Raw genomic sequence first — 23,065 nt, 5'->3', positions numbered from 1 at the left:
CAGGTGTGGTGGTGCACACTTTTAATCCCAGTGTTCAGGAGGCAGAGGCAGGTAGACATCTGTGAGTTTGATGCCAGCCTGGTCTACATAGAAAATTCCAGGCTAGCCAAGTCTTCATAGTGAGATCTCGCCACATAAATAAATAAATTAGCTAAATTAAAATTAAAATCTTCAAAATATTGACTGTGATTTTGCTCAAAATTTTGTTAAATCTTGAATTTAGCTATAATTACCTTTAGAAGGAATCCACCTGTCCCCCAAGGTCCTGCTTGCCCCCCTGCTGACACACTTTACTAGCCAGGCCCTGTTTTTCCTACAGATTCCTCTAATTCAGTTAAGATTATTTCTAACTGCATCCTTTTCCTGTGTGTTACCATTTTGGCCAGGATGTTTTTATCCATCATAGTTCATTTTGAAAGTCTGTATTTCTGGGATGATGGGGAGCAATTTGTTTTTGTACATTTATTGCTTTTCAAACTTTTTTTTACTGAAGTGTGTGTATGTTCGTGCACCTTCCTGAGTGTGTGTGAGTATGCATGTGTGTGAGTGTGCGTGTGTGTCAGTATGTGTGCATGTGTGTGAGTGTGTATGTATGTGCACATGTGTGTAGGCGAGAGGTTGACGTTGAGTATGTTCCTCGGTCTCCCTCGACCTTGTTTTTGGGGACAAAGTCTCTTCCCGGCCCTGGAGCTCCCGATTGGGCTAGCTGGCCAGAGATCCCCAGTGTTCCTCCCATCTTCTCTCCCCCAGTGCGGAGTTCTGGACACACACCAGTGCAGCTGGTGTTTACATGTGCGCTGGCATCAGAATCGGACCCTCACTTGTACAGCCAGCTCTCTACTACTGAGCCTGCTCCCTAGGCTCTCAAGGTTTTTCTTTAAGCTAGGCTTTGTGGTGTCTCTCCCTGGGTTGGCACACAGACTCGCAGGCTTTACCCTGCTCTCCTTCCTCCTCAGCTATCTCTTTTCTCCAGTGTCCGTCCTGTAAGCTCAGCTGCGCAGAACAATGTCTAAGAAATGTAGTGACTGAAGGCATCTCTCTTGTTTCCGGTTTTATGTCATTTATAGGTCGATTCTTTTGGTGGTTGGTTGGTTGTTTCTTGGTGCTGGGGATCAAGTCCAGTGCTTCATGTGCTAAAGAAGTTGGCTCTTGATTTAAAGGTTTTTTTTTTTTTGTTGTTTTGTTTTGTTTTTGTTGTTGTTGCTGTTTTGTTTATTTTTAAATCTTTAGGTGAAGGGTGACAGTTTTATTTCTAACACCCGAAACCAAAAAGTACAATAACTTAACTAGAAGAAAAACCTAAATAAATAAGAAGCAAAAGCAAACAGAAAAAAAAAAATCGAATGACAGCGTTGAGGATGTCACTCAGTTGGCAGAGCATTTGCTTAATATGTACAAGGCCTTAGGTTTGGTCCTCAGCACCACAAAAAGCTGGCCGTGATGAGCCAGCTCTGCAATCCCAGCACATGGGAGCTGGAGGAGGCAGGAGGATCAGAGATTCAAGGTCATCCTCTACTGTACAGTTTGAGGCCGGCCTGGGCTACCTGAGACCCTGACTTAACACAAAATAAAACACCCGCACAAAACAAAAGTCCTCTGTTGGTTGGGGATGGGCACGATTTAGCAGGTAAATTCCCAGCTTTGTTGAGATGCTGCTAGGTTGTGTTTCCTGTTGACCTACATAGGCAGTCCCTTCCTGTGACGGGTTCCCACATTCCTGGCTTTAGTGCCGTGGTCACGGTGGCTGTTCTCTTTAATGCTAAACTGGCTTCTCGCTGGAGCACACGGGCAGGAGTTTCGCATCTGTGTTAATCTGTTCAAACTGTCCAGGAAGCTCTTCCCTTCTGTTCTTTGTCAAGCTTTGGCTCAGGGTTCAACTCTTCCAGTTAGTAATCTGTTTCCTTCAAACTCTGCCAAACTGGGACTGGGATCGGAACACAGTGGTAGCGCACAGGCCCTGGGTTCCTTTTCAGCATCAAACCCCAAACCAAAGAAGCAAAATGAATACACACTTATAAAACATTCTGATAATACAGTGTTCAAGAAATGCAAACTTTAATATTCTTATGTCTTTCCAGGCTTGTGTATGTGTGTGCATATATTCGAGTGTGCATGTTTGTGTGCATGTGCGTATCTGTGCATGTGCTTGCGTGCTCATGTGTGTGTGCATATGTGTAACACATATATAGCCAACTTACATACAGATACCCTTTATCTAAAATTTTATTTGTGTGTGTGATTGCATGATTGAGTAGGTCAGAGGAAAACTTTTGGGAGTCCATTTCCCCCTCCACCGTGTGGGTCTCAGGAATTAAATTCCGGTCAGGCTTGGTGATAAGCATCCTTACCCACAGACCCATCTCAGCGGCTTTCATTACACAGTCTTATTTTTCCAAAGTGTTCACTTTAAAAAATAGCTATATTCATTTTTATTTTGTGTGTGTGTGTGTGTGTGTGTGTGTGTGTGTGTGTGTGTGTGCTTATCTATATGTGCAACACATACATGCAGTGCCCACAGAGGCCAGAAGAGGGTTCAGATTCCCCTGAACTGGAGTTCTTGGTAGTTGTGAGCTGCCATGTGAGTTCTAGGAAGAGACCCCAGGTTCTCTGTAAAAGCAACAAGGGTTCTTAAGTGCTGAGCCATCTCTCCAGTCCCTACAACCTTAACTTTTTTTTTTTTTTTTTTTTTTTTTGGTTTTTCGAGACAGGGTTTCTCTGTGTAGCTTTGCGCCTTTCCTGGAACTCACTTGGTAGCCCAGGCTGGCCTCGAACTCACAGAGATCCGCCTGGCTCTGCCTCCCAAGTGCTGGCATTAAAGGCGTGTGCCACCACCGCCCGGCACAACCTTAACTTTTAAACTTATAATAAATGGAATGTTTTAAAACACCTCACCCCTGGGCAGTGGTGGTGCATGCCTTTAATCCCAGCACTCAGGAGGCAGAGGCAGGTGGATCTCTGTGAGTTCGAGGCCAGCCTGGTCTACAGAGTGAGTTCCAGGAAAAAGGCACAAAGCTACCCAGAGAAACCCTGTCTCAAAAAACCAAAACCAACCAACCAACCAACCAAACAAACAAAAACCCCACCCCGGTGAGTGCTATATTATGGCCACCTTTCCATGTTGGGACATTCACTTTCTCTACGTTGTTTTTTATGACTATAGAAGACACCTCAGCAGACATTATCTTCATTTATTAAATTATCTTACTCCTTTGCACATCCCCCCCTGTGCAAAGCTGGCTCCTTCCTGTCTCCCTGCAGCAGCCCCACATGCATTGGGATGCGTCTGCAGGATGCATTCCTGGAAATGAAACCACTCTGGGAAGTGGACCCTACCTTTGCATTTTGATAAGTATGGAGAACTTCCCGAATTCTGCCCTGCGCAGGACACACTGGGAGACTGTCTGTCACACCCTGGCATGGCATCTCTGTCTGTTTAGTGTGCTATAAGGGCTTTACGTGAAGTTGATAGATGACATGTGGTGCCCTGTGTTAATTTGTCTGACTGTTGAGTCTTCCAGAATCTCCCTGGCCTTTGGGCCTCCCGGGATGCTGCCGTCCTGAGGAGAGAGGTTTGGGTTGGTGCGCTGGACTCATGCTATAGTCTTCAAAACTGCTCATGGCTGGGGCAGCTTTTTAGCATGCACGGGAGCTACTGGGGCACACACACACACACACACACACACACACACACACACACGCACGCGCGTGTCTTTACTGCCCCCCTCCACCTGAGGAGCTTCCCTCCCTCAGTCTGACATCCTCCCTCCTTTAGCCTAAAAGCTTTCACCCCCTTAGTCCAGGAGTCCCTGCTCCCTTGACCTTGGGGTTTCCTTCCCTCAGGCTGGAGGTCTCCATCCACTTAGCCCTGGGTTTTTCCTGCTTAGTACAGGGGCCCTCCATTCCCTTAACTTTGGGTTCGTACCCCTATAGCACGAGGGTCCTCATTCCATTGGCCACGGGTTCCCCCCCTAGCCAGAGGGTGGTGGGGGGCCTCTTTCCCTCTCAGCCCGTCTGCCATCAGTTCCAGAGGGGAAAGAGGCAGAAAGGGCATAGAAAGCTTTGTATGTGGCCCATGAGCATGAATGGAGTCAGCCCTCCGGGAGACAGACTTTGGTGATTCAGCTCAACTTTATTCCAGAGAATAAGGAATATACAGCACTGGGGATCCTGGGGACAAACCCCAATCTGCATTAAGTAGCATGCCCCTATCACAAGGCTTTGTGTGTGGCAGCAGGTTCTATAGCCGAGTTCCTGGTGCAAGTCTTCACAGCAGGGATCGATCAGGCATCTGGTTTAGAGACAGCTTTTAGACAAGATCAGTCTTCCAGGCCCAGGGACACCCTCCAGATGAGGGCAGGTAGAGGGCAGGAAGCTTTGCTGGAGGAGTTTCCATGTTGCGAGCCATTGAGATACGCTTCAGGCCAGGGGGAGGCTTCGACCTCTAGCATCCAGCAAAAATCTCCCAACAAGGGTCCTCACTCCCTTGGTCTAGCTCCAGGTTCCTCTCCAGGGAGACTGGAGATCCAGGCACCTGTGAGGTGTCAGCTGCATCAGGCTGGTTCCCGTCATTCTGACCCAGAGTTGGATACTGGGGAAGTGAATTCTGAACGTATCCTGGGGACCAGGCTGGCTCGTGTCACATCAGCCGCCAGGAATGGCGTGGCGTGGCTGAGCCAGACGGTTCCTTGTCAAGAGATTTTCCAGGCCTGAGTCTTTTCAGGGCAGGGAAGTTGGGAGGAGGTGGAGGGAGAAGGAGCGGTGGCGGCTGGGTGCCTGGCAGGTGTGTGCCAGGGGCGAGGGTGGATGAGTTTGACAGCGGAGGCCCCAGAGGGACTGGGTTGCGGGATCGGGCCAGCCTCCTAGGGTCAACCTTACCCAGCAGATAAAGCCAGAAGGACTACTCATGTGAGAAATCCACGGAGTCTGCTTAAAGGGCAAAGGAATTTACTAGGGAAGGAAAACTCGAAGACGGAACAGAGGAATTGTAGCAGGATCCTGGAAGGGTGAGGCACGGTCCCAGCATCCAAGTCCCACAAGGGAGAGCAGAGAGCGTCCTATGTGCATCTTAGGTCTTAAGGGTAGCCCTGAGACCACGCTCCAGGGGCAGGTACTTCAAGGTCATAGGTAGGTAGGACAGTTACCTGCTACATCTCTAGGGGTGGTGCTTCAAGGTCACAGACAGAACGGCCATGCACTACAGACTACCTTCGGCCAGGCAGGTGCCAGCTTGCCATGGTCCTCAGTGCAGTCAGAAGGGCCCGGAGTCCCACACTGGTGTCTAGTCATGGTGGCAGTCGCTCCTGCAGGGCATTGCTGAGTTGAGGTGCCATCTGGGTGGAGAAGGATCAAGGACCGGCATCAGCATCCTGGGTACAGGGACTAGCATAAGTAGAAGCTCTGAGGCCAGCAGGACCATGGTCCAGCACACACTGAATGAACAGCACAGACTGAGCCAAGATCCACTGAGTATTCAAGAAAAGAAGCCCTGGCAGGGGCCTCTGAGGAGCTTCTGGACTCCTGAGGCCGGTGTGTGTGTGTGTGTGTGTGTGTGTGTGTGTGTGTGTGTGTGTGTCAGGGGACATTTTTGCTCTTTGGATAGGGCCACCAGTTTCAAGGTTCTTGTCTCATGTCTGTCACTGGGGTATCTTCAAAGGTGTCATCTTGGCTCAGGCTCAGGAAATGTCAGAATCCTGGCAGCCTACACATTACGTTCTCTCGCCTCTGCCTCCTAGAGATGGGACAACTGAGTCCTGGAGGGTGGGCATGATGGTGGCAGAGTAGGGAATTCTGTTGAGGTTACTGTAGATGGAGGGTGTGTGTGTGTGTGTGTGTGTGTGTGTGTGTGTGTGTGTGTGTGTGTGTGTGTGTGTTGAGATCTGGCTACAGGACTCAAGTGTTACTTGACTATGGGGAAGGAAAGAGCTGGGAAGAGTCCTTGACAAGAGGATGAGGGATTGTTACAGAGGAACTCTGAGGGTCCAGACACAGCCCTGACTGTTCCCACTGGACCTACCTGGCCAGACAAGGGGCTGGCAAAGCACCTGGTCCATTCCAACCTGGCATGCTCCACACACGCCCCGGAGAGTACTGGGTTCACTATTCTTCCCCTCCCCCATGCAGAGAAGAAGCCCCCTCCTGCAGAGGGATGAGCCTGGGCCAGGTTTCTGGGTTGAGAGGAGTCATGGTCACAGGCTTAATCATTCCCATGGCCAGTGTGCCCAGCTCTAAGGGGCTGCACGCTACATCTGCCCAGCTGTTTGGCAAACATCCTCCTTCAGTCACGAACTTCCCTCCCCTTTAGGAGCGACGAGGCCCAGGGAATGAGCACAGAGCATCTGCAGCCTTTAGCTTGGTTGACAGGTTGGAGCTGGGGTCAGAATGACCCAGATTCCAGCCCCATCTCTACTGATGCCTGCTCATAATTCCTTGGTCAGATTACTCCCTGAACTCAGTAGTAGATTTTATTGTGCTAGGGATGTGGGTCAGTGGGTAGGGTACTTACTCAGCTTGCATAAAGCCCTGGGTTCCACCCAGCACTGAAAAAACTGAGTGAGATGGTGGACACCTGTGTCCCAGCAATGCAGGAGGTGGAAACAGCAGGATCAGGAATTCAAGGTCATTATTGACTATATAAAGTTCTAGGGTAGCCTGGGCTACATGAGACTTTGCCTCAAAAAAAAAAAAATCCCACATCCAACAATAGAACCATGCCTGTCAACACTTGCCATGGCCTGTCCCACCCTGAAGCTGATTTATGGAAACTTTAATTCTTCCATGTGGTAATGTGGAGCCCAAGGGAGGGGTTTCGGTCATGAGGCTGCACCCTCAGGAATGGGTTGGTGGTGTTTTTTCTGGACTGAGTTAGTTCTCCTGCGATGAACCTACCTTCATGCTCTCTGCTTTGCTGGCTTCCCCTTCTGCCATAGGACATTCCCAGACCCCCCAGCAGGTGCTGTACCACAGTCTTGGACCTACTACCCTCCAGAACTGTGAGCAGAAGTAAACCTTTCTTCTTGATAAATCAGCTAGTGTAAGGTGTTCTGTGTCAGCAAGAGAAAAATGAACCAACACAAAGAGCAAGAGCGGCCTCGCCTGGAGTCCACTGGGCCAGGAAGGGCCGCCATTGGGATTTTTTTCTTTGTTTTTGTCCGGAACCAGCTGTTCCAGACAGGGTAAACTAGGGAGAAGGAGGGCCCAGTGGTCCACCCCCCAGCACTGGTAACTCTCTGAGTGACACACTTGATGTCCTGTGTCTGGCCCTGTGCTCAGTGTCCTGCTGAAAGCTGGGTATGGGAGTGGTGGACCTGCCCAGTGGACACACAGGCAGCCTTCACTGATGACCGCATGCCATGCATCTCTGGCCCTTGGGCAGCTGGTGGGTGATCTCCGAGTACTCAGCTCCCTCCTGGTGTCTTAGCTGATCTTGCCTTGGGATTGAGGACCAGAGAAGGAAGTGTGGTATCTACTAAGATGCATCCAGGTGTTAGCTCACTGGGGCAGGAGGAGGCCAGACAAGGAGGCAGCTGTTTGGGGTGACATGGTCTTCCAGGAGAGACTGTCTTAGGGTTTTCCATTTCTGTGAAGAGACCCCATGACCACAGCAACTTTTATAAAGGAAAACATTTAATTGGGGTGGCTCGCTTACAGTTCGGAGGTTCAGTTCATTATCAACATGGTGGGACATGGCGGCGTGCGGGCAGACATGGTGCTGGAGAAGAGGCTGAGAGTGCTACAGGCAACAGGAAGTGGTCTGTCTCACTGGGCAGTATCTTAGGCGTATACGAGACCTCAAAGCCTGCCTCCAACAAGACCACAACTATTCCACAGGGCCACACCTCCTAATGCCTCCCTTTGGGGCCATTTTCTTTCAAACTACCACAGAGACCCTCTCCCACAGGATGGACTTTTCCAGAACCTGGGTGGTGGGAGGCGGGGCCTTAGATGTTGGGTCCAGGAAGCTCACCTCCCAACCCAGGGCTTCTCAGGTTATCATAGTTTTGTTCCAGGAAAGTGCTTAAAACCAAGTGGGTGAAGAGCACTTGATGCTCTTGCAGAAGAACCAAGCTTGGCTCCCAGCACCACGTGTTGGCTCCCAGCTGTCTGTAACTCCAGCTCTAGGGGATCTGATGCCCTCTTCTGGCTTCTGCAGGCACCTGCACACATGTGGCATATACACACACAGGCATACAGACACATAAACGACACTGTCTTTAAATGGACTGAGAAGACGGCTCAGTAGCTGAAAGGCTTGCTTGCTCTGTAGCGTGAGGGTTGGAGTTGGGGTTCCCAGCAGCCAGGTAAACCCAGGAGAGTGGCAGCCCTCTGCAATCCCAGGGCACAGGAGACAGAGGGGTCCCTGGAGGCAGCTGGCTAGTCTAGCTGAGTAGGAGAGCTCTGAGTTCAACTGAGAGATCCTACCTCACTATATAAGGTGGAGAGCAATTGAGGAAGCCACCTGATGTCAACTTCTGGCCTCCACATACGTGCATACATATGAATACCCACATACATATGGACATGTTTACACATGCATACACACCATACACACACACATAGGCAAAAAGAGAACACTATTTTTTAAAACCAATGACATAAACCATTCAAAGGAAAAGAAGAAAAGAGGAAGCCTTGAGTGGTGACTGACAGTCAATCTTGCTGTGTAGAACAATGAAAATTCCAAACCCTAGCTGTTCACGTCCTTCCAAGGAAGGGAGGGCAATCATCCATGACCTGTCATGTCTTTACCTATTCACCCGTCCATCACTGATCTCTCCATTCATCCATCATCTGTCTGTCCATCTACATATCCACACCTTTTCATATCTATCTATCTATCTATCTATCTATCTATCTATCTATCTATCTATCTATCCATCCATCCATCCATCATCTATCTATCTATCATCTATCTATCTATCTATCTATCTATCATCTATCTATCTATCTATCTATCTATCTATCTATCTATCTATCATCTGTCTGTCTGTCTGTCTGTCTATCTATCTGTAGTTTAAATAGCCTGGACTATTAACCAACACAGGAACAACAGGGTCTGGACAGTGGTTGAGGGGACAAAATGTCACCGCACGAGTGTGAGCACTGAGGCTGTTAGAATATATTAAACCACAGATACCGGAATGTGTGACTCTCAGCTGTGTGCTCTCAACAGACCACACTCCATGGAACCCACACTCCTTTCAGGGTCTGGAACACTGCCATCCCCTTAGCCGATCCCTCTGCCTTTTTCAAGCTCCTCTACCACACAGGCAACTTCTGTTCTGGCGCATTCCCAAGTCTGGCTTCTTCCTCACGCTTCCTTCATGTGAGACCCACCCACACTCTTACCTGGTGGGTTCATCTGTCTTATTGCTGAGCTTGGGAACTGAACACAGCAGTTCCCCATTATCGGCAGCTTCACTATCCATACTTCAGTTCCCAACAATCCACCAAGAGCCAAGAAAATTCTAGAAACCACTCCCTAGTTTTAGACATCATACCATCCTGAGCAGAAGGATGGAGCCTCACACTGCCTGTCTTTGTCCTCCCCAGGAAGTGAGTCATACATTTCTACATACTATCCACATTGTGTATGCTGCCTTCCTGTAAGTTACTTTTTAGTCTTTAGACTCCATACTCAACCAAGATGGACTCTATTGTCTGGCAGTTCCAAGGGTTTAAGAACTGCCTCCAGCTTGGAGCCATTGTGGACATAATTGCTGTATACACAAAACCTGAGTTTTGTGAGCACAGGGTTTTCACTTCATTTGCTTAAATAGCTATGAGCAGAATGGCCAGGTCTACAGACGGTTAGCTGCTGATCTTTCAGAAACTTGTGTTCTCTTCTGAAGTGGAGTGACTTCGAGTTCCATCAGCCTTGGAGGGGCATTCCCCTGCCCCACATCCCTTCCATATCCAGTGTGTGGATCTGCAGCTTCCAGCTTCCTGCTTGGCCTGGGGCTGGCTGCTTGCTGTGTGTTCCAGAACGGAGCAACTGTTTCCTGTTCCATTTGTTTTCCCAGCATCCCTTTCCCTTCAGGAGTAGGAATGGGTGCAGGGTGGGGATTTCTTAGAGGGGGCTTGGAACCAGTTTTGGAATGGGAACGGATTTGCCCTTGACCCTTCTGTGCTCTGTGGAACCCACCCGTGTCTCTTTCTCCCACAGACATTGGCCCAGTGACCCTCACAGCAGACCCAGTGGTGTTCCAGAGAGAACTGAGAGAACTCTACGTTCAGGTGGGCTGCCCAGCAGCTTTATTGTTGTTCCTCTTCCATGACAGAGCCAAGATGGCATCCTCCCCGCTCCTTGCCTTTCCTCTCCCTCAGCCCACGGCCCACACCCCAGCTTGGGTCCTGGAAGTCTGTACCTCCTGGACACCTCTCCTCATTCCATGAAACAAATCCCTCACAGAGCCCTGGTGTGTAGTGGGTGCTGTTTTAATGAGTGAGTGAGGGGGACGTGCTGCTCCACTGAGGGACAGCTCAGTTCACACCCCTAAGCGAGGTCTGAGCCTGGGTCATGTGTCCTTGGCCATCTGAATGTCTTTACCTCACAAAACACCTGTGTCCAGCATCCTGACCACTGAGGCCACCGGCTTCCTGAGAACAGAGACTCCATCAGTGGGATCTGCTTCTCAGCTGGGTTCCCCAGGGCCCAGCGCAGGATCCAGAACAGCAGGGGCTCAGGAAGTCCTTCTGGGGTGAAAGTTGTGTTATGGGGTCGGCTGCTGCAGCAGGCTGGGCTTGTAGACAGCTTGTACTCTCACCTCATAAAAGCTCCGGGTGCTGCCAGTCGGGGGTGGAGGGTGCGAGCGTGTCCCCTTGAGGACCTGACTCCAGGACGAGTGACAGAGAGGACCTTTCTACTTGCCCGGCCCAGCTCCACTCCAGTCTTTACCCCTAAGCCTTGGCTGTCACGGGGCTTCTGGAGTCTGGTCACAGTGGCTCCCATTCGGCCTTCCCATGTCACACGGTCATGAAACACCCGTGAGCTGGGGGACAGCTCATTCTGTAAAGTGCCTGCCACACAAACCTGGAAACCTGAGTTCAGATCCCCAGCATCTGTGTGAAAAGCTGGGTGTGGTTGCCCACGCTTGTAATCCCAGCATGAGGAGGCAGAGGCAGGAGGATTGCTCAACCCAACTGGCCAGTGTGCCTATCAGAACCAGCGAGCTCTGTATCCAGTGAGAGATGTGTCTGGGAACACGGGATGAAGAATGTTGGACAAGCGACACTGACCTCTGGCCTCCGCACACACGTGCATACCGTGTATGAATGTCCCCACACACCTGTGCACACACACGAGAATACATATGCAGACACCACTGATTCACACGCTCACGTGTGTAAGGCTTGCTCATGCCTCGGCTGCTCCAGTCCCCTATTCCATACCTCCTACAGGGTGGGACTGTCACTCACCCAGGTGAGAGAATGAGTGACACGTGTCTAAAGTCACAACAGGGCAGATGCTGGGAGGGACAAATGGGGACACAGCCTGAGTCAGTGAGCCCCAGGGAGGTGGTCCGAGGTGACGCCCCACTCCCACTGATGTTAGAGGTTTGTCCAGGCTGCTCCCTCGTGGATGAGGTAGGTGGCAGCCGCTGACACTCTTCAACCCTCCAGGGAGGTGGCGACTGCCCGGAGATGAGTGTGGGTGCCATCAAGGCTGCTGTGGAGGTTGCCAACCCTGGGTCCTTCATCTATGTCTTCTCCGATGCCCGTGCCAAGGACTACCACAAGAAGGAGGAGCTATTGCAGCTCCTGCAGCTGAAGCAGTCGCAGGTGAGAGGGCAGCTTGAGGGATGGCATGGGCAGCCATGCAGGAGGCCGGAGGAGGGAGCGTGAAGCCCCACTGGAGAGAGGAGCCGGGCTTCTCTCCTGTAGCCCCAGAGACTAGCCCTGCGGGTCGTGGCCATGCCTCTCTAAGGGCGTGGTTGCAGGCTCCGGACCTGTGGGCCCACACCTCCTGGTGAGGCCCCGCCCCTTCCTCCTTCCATAGCCCATGGACTATGCAATTGCAAGCCTGTGCAATGCCGCTCCACCCTCATGCTTAGCTCTCAGTTCTTGCAGCTAGTGTCCCCTTGTGCTTGTGTCAGGGCTCAGGAGTCAGGTTGGGACTTCTGCCTCTTACTTTTGTACTGATGGCTGGAGAGGATAGAAGGGCTACTCTTGGGGACGACATCGCTTCTCTCTTGTCTAGAATATTCTAGAGTTCTTCAGGGTTCTTCTCACAGTAACCTCCGGGGGCCGCTCCAAGAGGAGTCCACTTTGGTACCTTTTTAGTCGTAGATTTCGTGCCACTCAGGAGACACCTGCTGGCTTCCCAGCTGTGGGACATTTGCCTCACATCAGCTCCTGGTTCCCACCCACAGGACACTGTCATCAGCCCCATGTCTCCCATGGCTGGCTTTCTGCCACTCCTGTACAGCAGGAAGCATAGGCTTATTTACCCATCTTCCAGGTGGTCTTCGTGCTGACGGGGGACTGTGGTGACCGTACCCATCCTGGCTACTTGGCCTACGAGGAGATCGCATCCACGAGCTCTGGGCAGGTGTTCCAGCTGGACAAGCAGCAGGTGGCAGAGGTGAGCCATCACAGAGTGTTTCCTCTGAGCCCGCTGCCCCTGTGGGTGAGGGTGTTGGGTCTTGCTTGGTGATGTCCCTGCGAGCTTTGCCTGGTGGCTGGCCCTGAGTGGTGCTGAGTGCCCACCTCCAGGCTCTGCATCGAATCTCCAAACCCCCAGGCAAGTATTCGAAGCAGCACCCCGGGGTGCGCCTAGGTCCCACAGCAGAGGCAGAATGTGACAAACTCTTGTAGAAGTGTGACTGTGAGGTTGTTTCAGACTCTGTCCCAGAGTCGGGGGCAAGAGAACCACAGATTGGGTTCAGGATCCTGGGGATTTAGCAGGGGAGGGATTTGTTTTAACTCCGCTAGGCTTCCAGATTTACTAAGCCCAGAGCATTCCAGGTGTGTGTCCCTGTCCCCCTGGCCAAATGACAGCTATCTCCTCTTCAAAGCCCATCTTCCTCTACCGTGTCCATCCTTCTCAGCAGCACAGGGTCTCAGCGCCATCTCTAGCTGAACCAAGAGGCCTGGCTCACTCAGTGTTGTAAATCCTCCAGTGATAGCTGAGTGTGAGCCATGGCCACGAACAGAGCTAGAAGTGTTGCTCAGTACTGACACCCCCCAGAGCACAGCCCTGTGGGTTGTGGCCATGCCTCTCTAAGGGCGTGGGGGACAGAGCTAGAAGTGTTGCTCAGTACTGACACCCAGCTTTCTGGAGCCTGTATGGAATGATCCCTGCAGACCACAGGATGCTACACCAAAGCTGACCTGTATGTCCCTCCTGTTTTCTCCTGCTGCATATCCAGATTCTTATCAGAACCTCTGCCTCTGTTTCTGCTTGCCCACCCCTCAGAAGCCCAGCCAGCCTCTCTCCTGCTCTTCTGGCCCCAGGGCCTTTGCTCAGGCTTCCTTTTCTCAGCTCCTCACCTCCTGATATACGCACCTTCCCAGGAAGCCATCCTCCGACTCCCTGCCAAGGTCAAGTCTCTTTCCACATCCCCTCCCAGCTGCCTGTACTGCTTTACATTGTCATTCTGTGCTTGTGTGATTATTTAATGCTACTAGATTGTGAGTGCCCTCAGGGCTGGGCCATGTAGGACACTTCAAGCAGATGAGAAATGGGTGCCGCCAGGAAGCAGCCAGAGGACAGAGTGACTGGGATCCCCGTGCCTGCTGCTCTGGGAAAGAAGGTGTCTCAGAGGCCGGCAGTGGCCTCCAGGATGGGTTTTGTGAGCTGTGTATTTATGAACTGAGAGGCCTGGTCTCTGGGGCCGTGTTTAGATTAGCGTGCCTCGGCTCCCTGTTGACAGATGGCGTTTATGTTTCTCTGCGACACAGCAGGCTTTCATTTCTGGCTTGTTAGCCTCTCCTGGCACCGAGCCCCACGTGAGGGAGGGAGGCACTTCAGAGTGGAGGGACAGCTTCGCCCCTGCTTTTAGGGGAGACACTTGCTTCCTTCCAGAGACAACTCAGACAGAGGCAAGGCAAGTTGCTGAGGACAACTTGCCAGGAACCCTGTCTCCAGACACCCAGGCAAGCCCCCCAGCTTTTTGCTGTGGTAGTCTCACTTGGTAGGACCACTGATGGCCGGGTTGGGCTGCTCCGCATAGTGGCAGGGATGCTCCCGGGCATGGAGAGCCTCATGTCTTGGATCTGGCTCTTTCTAGATGTTCCCAGACACTCAGCAAGCCTGGGAAAGTGGCTGGGACTGCCAAGGCTGTGGTTATCCTCCAGGGAAGGCAGGCCAGTGGGGCTCTAGTTGGGAGAAGTCTTTCAGACTTCTGAGGGGGCATCTGAAGCAAACACTTGAACCTTCACAAAGCACATTCCATGCAGCAGGATTCATATACTCCCTACACTCCATTGTGGTCATTTATTAAGCACCTGCTGTATGCACTATCAAGGAGGATGCAGCCAATCTGAACAAGTAGCCCTCTCTCCTGGGACACTTAGCTCGTTCTTGGTTGTAAACGTGGTTGTAAACACAGGCTGAAGGAGCCCCCTTTTGGAGTTTATTCCAGAGTATATGGGGGAGATTGAAGAACCCCTCTCCCTGGTGAGGCAATTTTGAACTCTGATCATTCTGGAACAGTAGGGGACCATACTGGAGGCAGCAGTGTGACCTTGGGTTTGTCCTAGGGTGTATGGTGTGTGTGACTGTATGTATTCATATGTGAGTGCATTTAGAAGTTGGCAGTCAGCATCAGGCATCTTCTCCAGTTCAGCATCGGGCATCTTCTCTAGTTCAGGATCGGGCATCCTCTCCAGTTCAGCATCGGGCATCTTCTCTAGTTCAGGATCGGGCATCCTCTCTAGTTCAGCATCGGGCATCTTCTCCAATTGCTCTCCACTTCACTTTTTGAGTTGTGGTATTTCACTAAACCTGAAACTAACCAGGCCAGCTGGGATGCCTAGTCAGTGAGCTCTGGAATTGCCCGTCTGTGCACCTCCCCCCAGAACTGGGTTACAAGCATGTGCCCACGCTCCTGGCTTCTATGTGGTCCTGAGAATCTGCACCCAGGTTCGCAATCATGCACATCATGCACTTTTATCTACTGAGCCATGGTCCCAGGCCCAAGGTGGACATTTTTTAAAAACAAGTTTTGGGTAGGACCGTGGTCTCTTTCCTATGTGTGGCACCCCAAGGCTCTGCCCAGTCCCCACTCAGCTACAAATGATGATGATGATGATGCAGGAGGGTGGCAGGGAGCACAAAGGGCAGAAGAGCTGGATACACCCCACTGTCTTACCTGAGAATCACCCTGTAATTTCTCATGAGACCCCTAAGCTTCCCCGTCACCTCCACATGTACACCTGACAAATTACCCAGATTCTGCAAATCCCTTTGAAGAGAGGTGACTTGCTTTCTACACCAGTGGGGCTGAGGAAGCCCCTAACCAGGCGGCTCTGATGAATGGAGCATCAGGGGCAGGAGATGACCTCATTCTGGACCCTTCCCAGCAGCATCCAGGGGAATGGAGAGGTTGAGACCTGGGCTGCTGGGGCAGGACAGGGGCTGCAGCAGATCACAGCTCTGTTGCCTTCAGGGGGACCTTCAGCCCTTACTCAGTCCCATGTGACAGGATACTGCTGGCATGCTCCCTCGTGCAGGATGGGGACCCTCTGCCTTTTGAGGTGGTGGCCAGGGTGAAGGAAGAGTGCTGGGCATGGTGTTGGGCATAGGTGAGACCTGACCACAGCTGAACTCCCCCAGGCTTCTGGATGGGGGTAGAGGTTCCCCCTCCCCCACTCCACTGAAGCTTCCTGAAGAATGGGGGTGCGCTCTCAAGAGTGTCCTCAGCAAGGTAGAGCTGGGTAGAGAATCTGGGGTGCACAGCTGGCAAGAGGCGGAGCCTTGGGACTGGGTGGGTGCTCCCTCTGTGACTCCAGGCTGAAGCCTCAGTTTCCCCATCTGTAGCTGTGATCCCCATTTCTCTCCCTAGTCCCCTCAGCTTCCCCAGCTCTCCTGGCTGTCAAGCGCCCTGGCAGTGCCTCTGGGATGATTTATCAGCCACGAAGGGCCCAGAAGCAGTCATCTGGCAGAAAGTAACAAGGCCAGATTCTTTCCTTCCTTCTCCATCAGCGAGCAGAGCTCAGGCCAGCACATGGCTGTCTCCCAGGCTCCACCCCATAGACATCTGGAAGCCATCACACTCGCCAAATAAACACCGTGCTTGCTTAATGAAGGCACTCTGCTCGGAAGACTCCCCGAGTCTGCTCTGGAGCCTGGGAGGCATAGCCAGGTCCAGGAGGCCTTGACCCTGGGCCTGGCCCTGCAAGGTGGTCTGGATTTGCTGTGAGCATGAGAGTCAGACTCTCCCCAAACCCTAGGCAGGCTGCCTCATGCGGGGCTCATTAGGGTGCTGTCCACGTCCCAGCCTTCTTTGTGGCTTGGTAGCCTGAATTTCTGGGCATCCTCTCTCCACCAGAACATTCTAGAACAGCGTGCAGTAGCCCTGGCAGCATAGTAGCTGATGTCACTTGTCTGGGCGATTGTCGCCTAGGGCAGCTTTTCTGGGTCACCATCCTCTGCTCCCACTGTGTGACCTGAGAAACAGGCAGTGGACACAGAGTTACTCCTTCACCATCTGGCGGCCTCGTCCTGGCCTCGCTGATTCCTTGGCTCTGTCCTCCTCCATCCTCCCCCATGTAGACAAGGAACCCTGTCCTGGTCCCTCAGCCAGGGCAGGTGGAGCCTTTTCAAGAGACATGCTTCCCAGAACCCTAGGCAAAGATGGGAGAACCAAGTAGCTCCAAATATGAGAGAAGGCAAACTGTTGAATTCTTACCCTGTGATAACTGAGGTCTCACAGGGCTTGCTCTAACTCAGTCTTGGTAAAACATGCTCGTTCTCGAAATCTCAGGCAGATCTTCCAGTTCCCTTCCCTTCTGTGAAAGGCCACACAGCAGGCAGAGCAGGACTGCCAGTTAGGGCCAGGATGGCCTGCAGGTAGCACACAAGCCACTATTTTCTAGTCTCATATCCATGGCAGACACTGCTAATCAATCATAGAACTTCTTCTGCAGACAGCATTCCAGGAAGCCATTTATAGTCAACTGACATGGGCGAGCAGACATCATGCCCGGGTGTATAATAAACTCTCTACACCATTATCATTTTTAAATGACCTTTAAGCTGGTTGTGGTGGCAAACACCTTTAATTCCAGCACTTGGGAGGCAGAGGCAGGCAAATCTCTGTGAGTTCGAGGCCAGCCTGGTCTACAGAGTGAGTTCCAGGACAGCCAAGACTGTTACACAGAGAAACCTTGTCTGGAATAAATAAATAAATAAATAAATAAATAAATAAATAAATAAATAAATAAATAAATAAACAAACAAACTAACTAACAAACTAACTAACTAACTAACAAGCAAATAAATAAAATTTTAAAAAATAAAACGACTTTTATTTTTTTAAATTACTAAAAATGGTGGGGGCATGTTGGCACAGGCCTTTAATCCTATCACTCAGAGGTAGCGGGAAGTAGATCTCTGTGAGTTTGGCGACAACCTGGTCTATGTAGTAAGTTCTAGACCAGCAAGGGCTATGCAGACCCTGTCCCAAAAAAATCTCAAAAATCAAACAAACAACCTCTCTCCTAAACCTCAAGGTTACAACACATCACAGTTTGCTTGCATTTTTCTCTTCTTTATCCCTCTGGATTTTCTGACTCATGATACTTTATCCACTAATAATTCATAATTATTTTTAATTTTGGCTGCTATGAATGGAACCCAGGGTCTCATGTGTGCTATGAAAGTGCTCCTCACCTGAACCTGACGTCAACCCCTATACTATTCCCATAGCCTAGGCTGTTCTAATTAATGAACCTTATAACTGTAATCTAGTACCAAATCCTTGCTTGATTTCCCCACAGTTGGCCTCAAAATGTCTTGTCTTTTCTTTTGCACATATGCATATGTACATGTTTGAGGGTACATGTTACACACATGTGGGTATGAATTGACATCAGGTGTGTTCCGCGGCTGCTCTCCACTTTGTTTGGTGATGCAGGGTCTCTGACTGTGCCTAGAATTTCCCGGTTAGGCTAGTCTAGCTAGCCATCTTGGTCTCGGGGTCCTGTCTCCACCTCCCAGCCATTAGGACTACAGGTGAAATGCCACACCCACCGGCTTCTTATCTGGGCACGCGCCATCTGAACACTTGTCTTTACCCTTGCACGTGAACACTGGTCCTTACACTTGCACGTGAACACTCGTCCTTACCCTTGCACGTGAACACTGGTCCTTACACTTGCACGGCAAGTGATTTGTCTGCCAAGCGATCTCCCCAACCCCTCACAATGTTTTCTGAAGAAGCCTTCGTGGCTCAGGCTTTAATTATTGCTGCCTGCCCCACTTGGTTGCTGTGATAGTAGGTCCTCTGTAATCTGGAGCCATGCACTCCTTTTCGGGAAGAAGCTGAAGAGGCCCTCGCCATGTTCTAAATTCTAGACTTTGCCCCATGTCATCACCGATCCCTCCCCTTGCCTTTCGCTAACCTGAGTTTGTCCCAGCGCCTGGGTTGGTGGTGGCTTGTGTGCATGGAAGGGTGTCTTAGGGTTGGTGCTGCCACTTCTTTCTAATGGATGACATCAAGGGACAAACAGCTACAGTCTTACTGTAGCTGATGACAAATTGTGTCACTGGTTACGGTGGTGACAGGCAGCCGTGTATGGCAAGGCCATATCTCCCCACCCCACACTGACTTCAGTGCCTGTGGTGTGACACCCTGGCTCTGTGTGGATTTTTAGTCTCCATCAATCTTACACCCTGTGCTTTTAACATCCAAAGAGGATCCTTGCCCGAAACCATTATTTCATTAGTAGTTGCAAGATGACTGTTTCCTAATTGCATCATTCCTTCCACATTTAGCAGAGGGCATCCTTCCAAAAAGGCTCTGGGTCCTCGAGAGGGACACTCTGGCCTCTGAACACCATTCCTCTTGAATGCAGAAGTCACATTCAGTGTTTTTCCTTGAACTGTTGTAGTACAAGGAAGTTTTTTCAGTGCTGGGGATCGAACCCAGAGCTTCCTGCATGCTGGGCAAGCACTCCACACAGGGACCCCCAGCCACACACTGCAGATTTTTAACTTAGCATATTTGATTGACTACAGGTCCCACAGTCCTGGTTAGATGGTCAGGACCCTGTGAGGATCCTGTGGCTCCAGGAACCACACAGGATGGAGACTCCAGATCTCCTAGGTGCCTGTTATGCACTAGGGGCTTCCTCATGTGTGCCAGAGACAGATGAGAGGCAGCAGTTTGTCTTACAGAAGCCCATCTGGCTTTTTGGAACCTATTCCCCATGTAGGAATGCCTTGCCCAGCCTTGATGCAGGGAGAGGAGCTTGGTCGTGCCTCAACGTGATATGACATGCTTTGTTGACTCCCATGGGAAGCCTGCCCCTTTCTGGATAGAGGAGGAGTGGATGAGGGGATAGACAGAGGTGAGGGGAGGGAACAGGAAGAGAGGAGGGAGGGGAAACTGGTTGGTATGTAAAATAAATGGAAAAAATTTTTAAAAAGCCTGTGCTTGCTCCTCTCTTCACCGAGTCACCTGATGTCAACACACAGGCATCATCTGGAAGCTGTAAAAGCCGAGAGAGTAGAAGAGCCAATCGGGCCTAGTGTAGGACAGTGGCAAGTCCGTGGCCTTGGACACTGAACAGATATTTGGCACCCCAAAATCCACGGGGAGTGTGTGGATTCTGCACACAGTGGAAGCTGGTCAAAGCTGCATCGGTGGCCAGACATGTCAAAGCCCGGCCACATCCACTAGTTCAACTTCCGTACTTTTCTCAGGTGCTAAAGTGGGTGGAGTCAGCCATCCAGGCCTCCAAAGTACATCTGCTGTCTGCAGACCACGAGGAGGAAGGGGAGCACACGTGGAGGATCCCTTTCGACCCCAGCCTGAAGGAGGTCACCATCTCACTGAGCGGGCCAGGGCCTGAGATTGAAGTCCGGGACCCACTGGGTATGTCCTCCTGGGCTAGCCCCATCTTTGGATCCAAGACTGAGCTGGAAGCCCAGGATGAGACAAACAGAGGCCGTGGGAGGAGGGGACCAAGGAGATGGCTCAGTCAATGAAGTGTCTGCCTCACAAACATGAGGACCTCAGTCTGGACACCCAGGACCCATGTTAAAATTGTGGGTGGCAGCCATACCTGTAACCTCAGCACTGGGGGGTGGGGAGAGGGGGTCGCTGAGCTCCCTGGCCAGCCAAATGGATGAACTTCAAGTGCAGTGAGCTCAAAAAAAGAAAAAATGGGCCAGTGAGAGGGCTCAGCAGGTAAAGGTGCTTGCTGCCAAGGCTGAAGACCTGAGTTTCATCCCTGGGTCCTACTTGGTGATGTGCACGCTCATGTGCACACACCCCCACAGACATATGCCATGCCTACCCCCACACCCTACAAAGAGTCAATAGTGGAAAAGATACAGAAATTAGGGAGGAGTGAGGGGAGCAGGTGGAGCAGAGAGGTGTCCCTGCAGGTGAAGAAGCTGGAAGGAAGGGGACCAATGGGGACTTCAAATGATGACAGTCTTCTTGTCAGTCTCAAGGACCCTTGAGGCTAGTGTTGGTGGGCTGTGGGTTCCTGGAGACAGGGTGGGGAACCTGGGGGCTCCGGGAAATGATAGGAGACTGAGTGGCATCTGACGCTTCCCCAGGAAGGGTCCTGCAGACAGATGAAGGTCTCAATGTGCTCCTCAACATTCCAGACTCAGCCAAGGTCGTAGCCTTTAAGCCTGAGCACCCTGGCCTGTGGGCCATCAAGGTAGGGACACTGGGTTTTCAGGTGGAGAGCCTGGGGTGTGTGGGCAGCGATGTGGATCTCTCAACAGGAGAGCAGGGTCACGAGCCGAACAGCAACCTGATTTGCGATTGTGAGGGAGTGGAGTGCTTTGGGATGACATTCAGAAAGGTCAAGAAAGAAACTTCAGTGAACAGCCATACTGGCACGTGGCTCAGAACCATGCCCTGGGTAGGGAGTGTAAATGGAGCAAGGGTCGCTTTGAGAGAAAGAGCTGAGAGAGACAGGGCTGGCGGGAGGCTGCTGTCTGGAAGATGCTGGAAGTCAGGCAAGAGACAGGCATGGCCTGTTGGAGGGGTGGGGCTCCTGCTGACTGAAGAGACACTTACTGGGCACCTGCGAGGTGCAGAGCATTGTGGCGGCGGCTGCTGCAGGGGAATGGGCCGTGCTGACCGCCTGATGTTCCAGATCTGTGTGTCTTTGAGACCAGAGATGCCTCCAGGGAAGGTGCGGTAGGAAGGCAGGCAAGCAGGAGAACAGGCAGGGCCTGCAGGAGTTAGGAGAGAGCAGAAAGAGAAGCCTCCAGGAGAGTGGGTAAGCTGGGTTCTGTGTCTTTGCAGAGCAGGTGCATTGCCCATGTGTTTACAAAGATGAGGGGGTACAGCTACAGGTGTGGGCTCTTCCAGCTGTGGCCAGTGGCAGCTGGGCTGGAGCTGAGGTCCTGAGGCCTGACGCTCTGGTGATGTGGGTGGGGACCTGCTCCAGGTGTACAGCAGTGGCCGCCACTCAGTGCGAATATCAGGCATCAGCAACATCAACTTCCGGGCCGGCTTCTCCATGCAGCCCTCTCTGGACCTCAACCACACCATCGAGTGGCCTTTGCAAGGTACCTGCCCTGGGCACTGAGGGTGGTACTGGCTTTGGGAGATGGTGGGAGGTCCAGGGCTGGCCTGGCCATGTGACTCATTGTGACACAGGGTGAAAGACCAACTCTGAACCAGCTTCCTTTCCATCAGCCCAGGAGGTGACATTTACCTTCAGAGCATCCTTCCATCCTGTTCTGAGGATCCCTTTTATTGATGAGTCACTGTTTCTCCTGCCTTTTTATTTCCCTGTGTGTATATGTGTTCTAGTATGTTTGGTGTGTGTGTGTGTGTGTGTGTGTGTGTGTGTGTGTGTGTGTGTGTGTGTAGGTCAGAGGACTTCCTCTGGGGTTATTCCTCAGGTACTGGCCACCAATTATTGTTTCATTTTTAAATTTTATGTGTATGGGTGTTTTGCCTGCATATATGTGCACCATGTGTATGCAGTGCCCACAGAAGCCAAAAGAGGGCATCGGTTCCTCTGGGACTGGAGTTATAGACAGTTGTGAGCTGCCGTGTGGGTGCTGGGAATTGAACCTGGGTCCTCTGGAAGAGCAACCAGAACTCTTAACTGCTGAGCCATCTCTCCAGTCCCCAATCATCAATTACTTTTTGAAACGGGTCTTTCACTGCTAGGCTAGGTTAGCTGCCCCTCAAGCACTAGGAATCCACCTATCTCTACCTCCTCAGTGCTTGGATTATGCCCAGATTTTCTACGTGGGCTCTGGGTGTCGAACTCAGGTGCTCACACTTACAAGGTGAGCATTTTTGCCTTTTCTTTTTTCCTCATTGAAGTCCGTATGGCTATAGCCCTGCTTCCTCAGACTTCTTGTCTGGACTCTGCTAATTCAGAGGAGGCACAGTTGCCAGTGAGCTGCTGGCTTATCAAAAGGATCCTGGTGATCGTGCGGTGGAGACTGGAATGAGAGAGGGTTGAATTGGAGGTGATGTTCCGTCACTGGAGTGTGATGAGCCTGAAGGCTTCATCTGGTGTTTTCTTTGCAGAAAGAAGCTGAGGAAAATAGAGAAACTGAGGCCCTTCCAACAAGCTAGTTGAGGAAAGACACTCTAAGCAGGGCCTGGTGGCACAGGCTTATAACCCAGCTACCCACGAGCCAGAGTTAGGATTGGAAGCTCAAGGCTTGCTGGGGAACTTGGCAAGACCATGACTTAAAATAGAAACCAGTGAGCTGCTTCAGTGGATAAAGGCCTCAAAACCTGAGTGTGATCCCTGGGACCTACATTGTGGAAGGAGAGAACCAATCCCCACAAGCTGTTCTCTGATCCCATGTACTCTAGTGTGTATGTGCACAGGCCCGTGTGTGCAGGTACTCAGCTTGGCTTTCCCTGGAATTACGTTTAGACTCTTCTATGCCATATGCAGACTT

At 51.4% G+C, this 23,065-nt stretch overlaps 1 protein-coding gene across 3 annotated transcripts in view; it reads left to right on the top strand.

Annotated features, from left to right (window-relative positions):
* Hmcn2 (hemicentin 2) overlaps positions 1-23,065 on the top strand; it is a 152,571-nt gene that overhangs the window by 9,680 nt on the left and 119,826 nt on the right. For all 3 annotated transcript variants that reach the window (XM_028884655.1, XM_037204583.1, XM_037204584.1), the window contains exons 2-7: positions 10,163-10,233; positions 11,620-11,778; positions 12,458-12,580; positions 19,868-20,039; positions 20,732-20,838; positions 21,580-21,700. In XM_028884655.1, coding sequence (XP_028740488.1) covers positions 10,163-10,233; positions 11,620-11,778; positions 12,458-12,580; positions 19,868-20,039; positions 20,732-20,838; positions 21,580-21,700 — 753 coding nt within the window. The remainder of the gene's footprint in view (positions 1-10,162; positions 10,234-11,619; positions 11,779-12,457; positions 12,581-19,867; positions 20,040-20,731; positions 20,839-21,579; positions 21,701-23,065) is intronic.

This window comes from Peromyscus leucopus, chromosome 4 (genome assembly GCF_004664715.2).
Source record: "Peromyscus leucopus breed LL Stock chromosome 4, UCI_PerLeu_2.1, whole genome shotgun sequence".
Taxonomy (NCBI): Eukaryota; Metazoa; Chordata; class Mammalia; order Rodentia; family Cricetidae; genus Peromyscus; species Peromyscus leucopus.
This window is presented reverse-complemented; position numbering and strand designations above follow the sequence as displayed.